The sequence below is a fragment of the Sitodiplosis mosellana genome, unplaced genomic scaffold, assembly GCF_009176505.1.
Source record: "Sitodiplosis mosellana isolate CC-2019 unplaced genomic scaffold, AAFC_SMos_1.0 Smas_scaffold_1, whole genome shotgun sequence".
Classification (NCBI taxonomy): Eukaryota; Metazoa; Arthropoda; class Insecta; order Diptera; family Cecidomyiidae; genus Sitodiplosis; species Sitodiplosis mosellana.
In genome coordinates, this window is record NW_022595244.1 from 4,037,252 (window position 1) to 4,047,152 (window position 9,901).

Consider the following 9,901-nt stretch of genomic DNA (forward strand, 5'->3'; position numbering starts at 1 on the left):
GTAAAGACACTTTATCGTCCGTTCTCAGCTCGAAGTTAACGAGCACAAAAACATAGTGATAAATTTGACCAGAGAATTTCTCTTTTTTTCTATTTCTGCTGCTGCTGCTGCATGATTCGCTTTCCATCTTTAAAAAATCCCATGAAAAATTCGTTAACACAAAACAATAAATAAAAACAGACGCATAAGCACACATAAACGGTAAAAAATGTCATTCCAGTCGAGCAGCACACCGATAAGAGCAAACCGAACAGAATCTTTTCGTGTGACAGTGCTTCGTTTTCACTCTAATGACAATAATTCCAAACATCAAATAAAGAAAGTATTATGTATGTTGATGATTAAAGTCAGCTCGTTCGTTGGCTGTTGTCGTTGTCGTTGTCATTGTCATTGCTGTTTTATTCGTTAAGCCGACGCAATTTTAAAGAAATATTTTTCGTGCTGCTGCTATAAAAATCCGCACCGACGACCTATAAAACGGTGTAGTCAAGCAGATAAACTACCGTAAGCCATTTCAAAATTTATGTGTTGCTCCAGTGTTTGAGCCACATGACGTACGTGATCGCACACACGTACACACATCGAAAGAAGAAGAAAAAAAACCGAACCATCGAAGAAGCTTCGCTTCATTTTTATATGTTTTCGTCTCCTCTTTTACCATACCATTTCACTTAAGCTCAATCTGTTCTTAATATATGACATTGTTGTTCTGACACATGTCTACGTTCATCGTCTTCGAATCGTAAATTTTCTGAAGTATGAGCATGTGAAATCTTTGCCATCGTTAAAATCGATTAGAAGTTTTGATGAATGGCGTGAAGCAGCTTAAATGGGCGTTCATAAAATTAAAGCCGGTTCATTAAGATACCGATGAAATTGTAATGCCCAAGAACATTGAATTTGGCGAAAGAAGAGAAATCTTGATGAACAAAACAAAATCTGATTTGGTGATGGCATAAAATAACAGGAAAAGAGTATTTTTGTAACGGTGTTTATTGCGGTTTCATAATGCAAACAACACACACACGGCAAAAAGAAGAAGTTTTCTTTTGTCGCTGTTGTTTGCTTGTGACAGTGACAGTGACTAACAATTAAAGAACGATGTTGATGTGGTGGTATGCACGCGCGCGACCTGATTTTTAATTCTTCATTCCAGAAAATGCTCATTCATTCCAATGAGCTGCATTGTTGTGTGTATGTTGCCGAGATATTACAAAATCGATAAAAATCAGTGGACACAAAGCGCTCATAATAACCCATTTATGGGTTCAACATCCTCTTCTTCTCCAATAATTACAGCTCAAATATAGGCTGAGTTTCTCTTTCTCTTTGCAAACGATTAGATTGTGTGTCAATGAGTATTCAGCCGCTTCCTGGATTCATGACATGGATCGATAAAAACATTATTCACCCTACAATTATCCTTTATTGCGTTTGTTGTCAATTACAAACTATTTGTTATATGACCCAAATTACAAACGTTTCTATTCATACAATTTCAAACCGCATTATCTAATCGAATGGATTCAATAAAAAAAATATTATCAATTGCTTCTGCGATGGTGCACGTTTTAATCGATGGTGAAAATGTTGTAAACGATCTAATTCGATTTGTGAATTCATAAATGATCCACCTGCAATTGATTTGGGCCAACTAAATGTGTTTGCGTCTATGAACATTGAGCTTGGCTTATTCCATGAAACATTTGAATCACAATTAAGCTAAATGTTTGGCATAATTTCTGTTTGGTAAATGTAAATCATTTCACCGAAAGCAATATGGTTATTGGAAATTTGTAATCAATGTTTATGCCTATTGCGATTACACTACATAAATATTGATTAAATTGATTTGCAGCATGTGGATTATTATGAATGATTCGATAAACAATTCGCGCGCGCGTTTTTTTTTCTCTCTTCTTTCAACCGCATTCGCTTTACTGTGCAATTTGATGCGCGCAATATTGGATCATGCACACCGCAAATGAACGGTGACAATATACGGTAAATGGTCAATGCTATTGCCAACAGCGAAATTTCTCAATCACACTCTGAAACTAAATGGCCAATTGCCTTTTCCCTTTTTATTGATTCATCCATTTGTTCCATTTGATATGCCAGTGCCCATCAATATCATTTTTTTATTGTATTTTTTTCTACTTCAAAATCCAATCGATTAGACACAATATGCGAAGAATACAAAAAGAAAACGTGTACGTTTAACAATATAAAAAAACATCGAACCAAAGAGTTTTCCTCCGTAAACGAAAAAAAAATAATTTGTATCGAAAATTTCACTTTTCAATGGCGTACGTGATAAATGCAACATCACCATTCACCAGTTTCATGTACTGAGCACTTTTTATGTTTAAATTGAATTCGATTTCAATTTGGAAGATCAGATTGCCCATGATTTTTGCCATTGTTATCATTTTTAAGAGCATTTTTGAAAGTCTTTTTGTGTTTCACCGATAGTTTCGAGTGAATTATAATTGTTCCATCGATTGAATGATTTAAATGTCCTTGTTCATAAGAATCGGATGATTCCATTGAAAACCACTTCAAACAATCCAAAAGAAAGGTGAAAAAGGCCAATTCGGTTCAATTAACTCAGCCGCAAATGCCACATTTCGAGCAAGCAATATTTGATAGGAAAATTTAATTCGACCAGTGGCAAAATACTGGCGTTGAAATTAACGTCAATTGGAAATCACCGTCAATATGTGGTGCTTACATAAGAGGCTGCACTCTGCGGCGGAGCAGATGGTAAATGCGACAAAATCGTTTCAATGAACTAGAATAAATGCGGAAATTCAAAAAGTCTAAACCGAAATTCAAAATCCCGGTGCATTCATTAAATAACCGTGATGATGATGAATACGCCAGATCTGGTTTTTTTCTTTCGTTGGTTTCGTGTTCACCTGCAGCCACATGTGTGCGGTTGTTTGTGTGTGGCTGTTACAAAATTGCTTTGAACGAGTTTCGAGCGCAGCAAACGCAAATACGTACGAATCAGTTCATATTATTTTGAGAATGTGTTTATGACGTTGAAAGCAATCAATATACACACACGTAGCATCCATTTTCATTCTCTTTCCACCGGTTTTTGTTTGTCTTTTTACCATTCATTTCACCGAAGTCATCCAGCTAAGCTTGTACCAGTTTAGTTATTTTTTTGTCGATGTTGTTGTTGTTTGAGAAGAACTGAGAAATAAACCGTAAATAAAGTTATGCAGGCATTAGTAACAGGCTGTGCATCCATTTCATACCACCACAAAAAAAAGAAGTAATACCATACGTATACAACCATCGATCGTAGTTTGCCAGAGTAACTGGTTGGCTTTGAACTTGATTTTTTAACGGTTTCCATCGCATCGTACACTCAGTCTTTAATTGATTGTACAGGTAAACGGACGCCTCTTCATTGATTCATTCATTCCAGAGTTTGTTTTTCTCTCTCGAGTTTGTCAATGAAAAAAATAATTTTTTCAATTGGAAAATCAATATTGTGCCCCATTTTCATTGCCTATGCTTCATGCATTAGTGTTTTTCCAAAAATACTTTTCCGTAATAATATTTAGACGTGTTATTCTTTGTGCATACTTTCAGGTGAACGAAAAAAAATAAACCTTACAAATTCGAGCAAAACAGAAATGTGCTAGTCGGATGGTTACAAGCAGTGACAGATTTTCCTATTGAATAGCGCAAAGTTTTTGAAAAGACGAAGGAAAAATTGAAAGAAAAAAGCAGTGTGAATTGAAGCCCGTTTAAAATGAGTGCCATAGTTGGAGCTGCAAATGCGATTGGCGGTGCTATCACAGCAGCAAATAGTGTGGGTTATTTTATTCCCATGTTGGTGGCTGCCGTTGCATACTATCAATACGAAGAGATAATGTCACCGGAGTCACGACCAATTGACATTCCCACGGAGCATTTGCTCGACGAATATGACTTCATCATAGTAGGTGGTGGATCATCAGGAGCTGTCGTGGCAAATCGATTGACAGAGGTGGAAAATTGGAATGTGTTATTGTTAGAAGCAGGCGGCGATGAAACTGAAGTATTTGACTTATCTATTTTTTTGTGTTTAAATGGAAATGTCAACATTCATTCATTCAATTTAACCGAATGTGTTTTGTGTAGGTGTCTGATGTACCGTTGATGGCTGGCTTTTTACAACTGAGTCCGCTGGATTGGAAATATAAAACGGAACCACAGGGAACGGCATGTTTAGGTATGTATAGAAAATTGATTTGCATTTCAATGTTATTTCCTTCTTTATCAATATTCGTTTGGAATGGAATTTTTAATCTTGGAAAATTGTGAATTTACAAAAAGAGTTACCAATTTCATCATTCCAACAAATGTCAATTTCAGCTATGAACGGTGGTCGCTGCAATTGGCCGCGAGGCAAAGTAATAGGTGGCTCATCGGTAAGTTTTTATTTCATTGAAATCGTTTTCTAAATCGTTGGGAATTCCGAACAATTCAAGCAATATCTCATGAATTTTTACTTCTAAACATCTCTGTTTTAGGTCCTAAATTACATGATTTACTTGCGTGGACACAAAAAGGATTATGATAATTGGGAAGCGATGGGCAACACCGGATGGGGTTATAAAGAAGCGTTGTATTACTTCAAGAAATCGGAAGACAACACGAATCCATATTTGGCAGCGAGCCCATATCATTCAACCGGTGGTTACTTGACCGTTTCCGAAGCTCCATTCCACACTCCATTAGCAGCGGCTTTTGTTCAAGGTGGTGTCGAAATGGGCTATGAAAACACCGATTTGAATGGCGAAAAGGGAACTGGCTTTATGATTGCCCAAGGAACTGTTCGTCGTGGAAGTCGATGCAGTTCTGCAAAAGCATTCTTACGACCGGCACGTTTGCGACCGAATTTGCACGTTGCCATGCATTCGCATGTGACCCGCTTGATGATTGACCCGAAAACGAAGCGAGCATTTGGTGTTGAGTTCGTTCGAGATCGCAAACTCCATTACATTCGTGCATCGAAAGAGGTTATCGTGTCTGCTGGTTCAGTGAATTCACCGCAGATCTTGATGCTTTCGGGCATCGGTCCAAAGGCTGAATTGGCAAAGCATAAAATTCCACTAATCAAAGATGCTCCAGTTGGTGAAAACTTACAAGATCACATCGGAATGGGTGGTTTAACTTTTGCGGTGAATCAAGAGGTACCGTTCATTCTTCTTAGAGAGAATTATCAAGATTTTTGAACCGAATTTATTTTCGTTTGTATGCAGGTGTCTATCGTTGAAAGCCGGGTTCAATCAGTGTCGACCGTTTTGCAATATGCCGTTTTTGGCGAAGGCCCATTGACTATTTTAGGCGGAGTTGAGGGATTGGCGTTTGTCAAAACGAAATACGCAAACGCTAGCGAAGATGTGCCAGACATTGAATTCCACTTTGTCTCGGGTAGCACAAACTCGGATGGAGGAAATCAACTGCGAAAAGCACATGGACTAACCCAAAAATTCTACGATGCTGTTTTTGCACCTTATAACAACCGTGACACCTGGAGTATTTTGCCAATGTTACTTCGCCCAAATAGCACCGGTACGATTCGGTTGAGAAGCCGCAATCCATTTGACTATCCGTACATCTATCCGAATTACTTCTTCGATGAATCGGATATGAACACGCTCGTTGAAGGTGTCAAAATTGCGGTGGCCGTTTCACAGACACATTCAATGCAACGCTTTGGTTCGAAATTGGTTGCGTACAAATGGCCTGGATGCAATCAAATGAAAATGTTCACGGACGATTTCTGGAAGTGCATGATTCGACAGTACTCGGCAACCGTTTACCATCCGGTTGGTACCTGTAAAATGGGACCGTATTGGGATCCAACCGCTGTTGTCGATCCAGAGCTACGAGTGTATGGTGTTCGAGGATTGCGTGTCATTGACGCATCTATCAGTGAGTACCGTTACCAGTTTGAATTTAAATTTATGGAAATTTGATTTAATTGCTTGAATTCACATTCGAATTAACAACCAATTTCGGGCTAATAGCTTGGAACTTTTTTAACCTTTCGATTTTAAATGCTAAATATTTTGTGTCTTCTTTTGCAGTGCCCAAACTTGTTGGAGCAAACACAAATGCACCCGTAAGTGTTTTTTCTTTCTTTTCATTTGGTTCACTTTCGACTTTTTCCTTTCATTTTCGCTAATTTCGTGCATCTTCTTCTTTTTCTTCAAAAATCAGGCCATGATGATAGGCGAGAAAGGTGCTGATATGATCAAAGATTATTGGATCCATCAAATAACGGCCGGTTTCAAATAAAATGATCACATCAAAACGGTATTTTGTTCGTGCGTATTTACCCTGAATAATTTACCCAATTTTAAAGGAATTCCCACGCACCGAAGAACGAATGACAAATTTCCGTTGAACTAATTTATTTTCACGTATTTTTCTTTCTATTTTGGATTTACAAACCAACAAACTATTCAAATAGACCGTCGATTTGTAGAATTTTTGAACCGCTCTCAAAATTTGCTCTACTTTTTTTTTAAATTACAAAATAGCCGTTAAGTAAATAAGTAGAATAATGTAATTGTGATATTAATTAAACAAATGACAAACAACGAATATTCAATTGAAAGAAGTAAAAATGAAATAAATACAAAGGCATTGAAAATAAGGAGTTTGTAAATGAGTTTAAAGTAAAGGACTTTGTATGCGAGTGTATTTGAGCTCAACATTTGACCGAAACGAGTCTATATTTATCTCAACATTAAGGCATGTGTAACAAATGAATAAAAAACAATCTCAAATAATATATATTAAACCCATTGTTTTGCTGCATGTTTTTTTGATGAGGTAAACTGCTGAATTGAAATCCGTACGCGTAAACTAAAAATGGCTTCGAGTTTCCAGAACTTTCGTTTTGGAAAGAATGTGGCATTTTTTGTGACACATTTCAGCCGACTCAATGAAATGCACAAAGACTTTGGCATGGAAATTAGTACATCATCAGGCAAATTTTAATGTAAACAACATCGATGAGTTGGATTAAAATTGGACATATGCAATTTTTTGTCTGGAATTTTGCCGCACTCGCATACCCGTAATTGTTCGTTTGCTCCAATCGAAATTAATTTACCAAAGGTATGCCAGTCAGTGAGTGGTAACCGAACTGTAATGATCATCGCATAAATATTTTTCAACTGTGAACGAAAATGGCGTTGTTGGCTGAAGTGTACTCACATTTGCGTATATTTGTGTCGTATGGACCGGGATTAGCGTTTCTATTATTTCTGCATGAAGCGATTCGTGTGCGACGACCGGATATTGTCGATATAAACAATCGAGTGCGCAATGTTGACACTAGTGAACTATTGGAATCCTACGACTTCGTTGTAATTGGGGGTGGAAGTGCAGGTTTTACCCGAAAAAATGAAGAAAAAAGCGGCGGTCAATCATTTGTAAAATTCGGTTTCATTTGTAGGTGCTGTGATTGCGTCAAGATTGTCGGAAATTGAATCGTGGACAGTGTTACTTATTGAAGCAGGGCCCGATGAATCGTTGCTATCAGGTTTTTTTGGGGAAATAAAGTTTGAAATGATTTTTTTGTGTGCTAAATGCTGGTGTTTTCCTTTGTAGAGGTGCCACTTCTCTATCCCACGCTGCAGCATTCGCATCTCGACTGGGAATTTGAAACAGTACAATCGGATCGCTACTGCTTAGCAATGGATGGAATTTGTAACTGGCCAAGGGGCAAGGTGCTTGGTGGATCCAGCGTTTTGAACGCCATGCAAGTCAACTTCTTACCACACTCACTATTCTCATTACACGACTTGTGAATCGCTGAGTGTATTTCGCTTTTCAAAAACCTTGAACTATTTTTCTACCGTTTAATTTTAGGATGTACGTGCGTGGCAATCGGAATGACTACGATCGATGGGCAAGTCTGGGCAATCCTGGTTGGGATTATGAGACAATGTTGTATTATTTCAAGAAATCCGAAGATATGCGTGATCCAGTGTTATCCAAAAGTCCATATCATGGTACCAATGGTTATTTAACCGTCGAACCGTTTCACGCAATAACACCTATTGGTGATATCTCAATAGCGGCGTTTGAAGAGTTGGGTTTGGTCAATGAAGATAACGATGTAAATGGAAAAACTCAAACGGGAATAACTCAAACGCAGGGAACAATTCGAAATGGCTTGAGATGTAGCACGAACAAAGCATTTTTAAGACCGGCACGTAATCGGCCCAATTTGCACATTTCGTTGAATTCGTTCGTTCAGAAAATTCTTATCGATCCGATTACACGTAGCGCTTACGGCGTACAATTTCAACGTGAAAACCAACTGTTTGAAGTGCATTCAACAAGAGAGACGATTTTATCGGCGGGCGCCATTCAATCGCCGCAATTGCTAATGCTATCTGGTGTCGGACCCGCACCACATTTGTACGATCTGGGGATTGATGTGATCAAAGATTCACCGGGTGTTGGCGAAAATCTACAAGATCATGTTGCAATGGGTGGCGTTTTTTACTTAATTCAAAATCCATTCTCAGATGAACAACTTTCATTAAGTGTGGCGAAATTCGCGAATCCAGAAACCATTCGAAATTTCGTATTCAATTCAGAGGGACCATTGTATGCTATGGGCTCCGCTGAAACTATGGCCTATATTAGTTCAAAGTATCAAGATCCAAGCGTTGATTGGCCCGATTTGCAAATATTTTTTGCATCTTATTCGGACGTTGCTGATGGTGGTTTATTCAGTCGTCGCGGAGCCGGAGTCACTTATGAATATTATTCACAAGTCTATGAACATGCGATCTACAGGGATAGCTTTGCTATCATTCCGCTTTTATTGAGACCCGAATCACGAGGTAAAATTCTATTAAAGAGCGCCGATCCAATGGAATATCCCATTATACATGCCAATTATTTTGACGATCCCAAAGATATTGACGTTTTGGTGAGTTGAACAGAATTTAAAAAAAAATATATGTTTGGTTGATTTTTCAAGTTTGTTTTTTCCCTTCAAATTTTTCGAAATTTTATTTTATTTGTTTCTTTTTGCTTTTGCTTTTGCTTTGTCAATCTTTCATTTAAAATTGATTTTTTTTAATCTCATTAGATTGAAGGATCGAAATTCGGATATGAAGTGACAAAAACCAGTATTTTCCGCGCGTTAAACGCAACATTGAATCCGGGCGTGATTCCAAACTGCAGTGGATTAGAGTTTTTAAGTGATGATTTTTGGCGATGCCAGGCACGGCACTATTCACAAACAATCTATCACCCGTCCGGAACGTGCAAAATGGGACCTTCAAATGATCCATTGGCTGTCGTCGATCCACGCTTGCGAGTACATGGGATCAACAATTTGCGTGTGATTGATACGAGCATGTAAGATTTCCGTAAAATAAGTCAGCTTTGTACATTCGATGAAAGAAATTTTGATTTTACACCAATTCATTTGCTAAATCAAGCTGATAATCGTTAAACTCCAATTCCAAATCCAAAATCCAATAAATTCTAATACGAAATTCTCATTTTCAGAATGCCGTACATCGTGAGCGGAAACACCAATGCGCCGACGATTGCCATCGCGGAAAAGGGCGCTGACATGATCAAAGAAGACCACCTGTATTATGGCGGCACTGACTACTAAAATAAAAAAAAACTTGCTCACTTATATTTGTATAAAAGTTGATTTTGTATTTATTTTGGAATACTCGGTTGTCATTGCAAATATAGAGTGTTCAATGAAATCAAAAATAGCAATGTTTTTGAAATAGATTAAATTGTCACTTTAATCTTATCAGCGAGTGTAAAACGTAAATGTGTGAAACGAAAAACCATATGAGGCTGTGAGAATGAAAATGGCAATACAGGAATAAACATT

The 9,901-nt window shown here is 37.8% G+C and overlaps 3 protein-coding genes across 7 annotated transcripts in view; 2 read left to right on the forward strand and 1 right to left on the reverse strand.

Annotated features, from left to right (window-relative positions):
* LOC129576183 (flotillin-2) overlaps positions 1 to 9,901 on the reverse strand; it is a 118,489-nt gene that overhangs the window by 16,679 nt on the left and 91,909 nt on the right. The gene's annotated exons all lie outside the window — the stretch shown is intronic.
* Positions 3,616 to 6,811, forward strand: LOC129576155 (glucose dehydrogenase [FAD, quinone]). Its single transcript, XM_055460804.1, has 7 exons — positions 3,616 to 4,060; positions 4,144 to 4,234; positions 4,378 to 4,433; positions 4,536 to 5,198; positions 5,268 to 5,943; positions 6,099 to 6,133; positions 6,232 to 6,811. The coding sequence occupies exons 1-7, from the start codon at positions 3,773 to 3,775 to the stop codon at positions 6,307 to 6,309; spliced, it is 1,887 nt and encodes a 628-aa protein (XP_055316779.1). The 5' UTR covers positions 3,616 to 3,772; the 3' UTR covers positions 6,310 to 6,811.
* On the forward strand, positions 7,090 to 9,774 carry LOC129576147 (glucose dehydrogenase [FAD, quinone]-like). Its single transcript, XM_055460756.1, has 6 exons — positions 7,090 to 7,410; positions 7,478 to 7,564; positions 7,633 to 7,783; positions 7,894 to 8,968; positions 9,131 to 9,402; positions 9,556 to 9,774. The coding sequence occupies exons 1-6, from the start codon at positions 7,209 to 7,211 to the stop codon at positions 9,665 to 9,667; spliced, it is 1,899 nt and encodes a 632-aa protein (XP_055316731.1). The 5' UTR covers positions 7,090 to 7,208; the 3' UTR covers positions 9,668 to 9,774.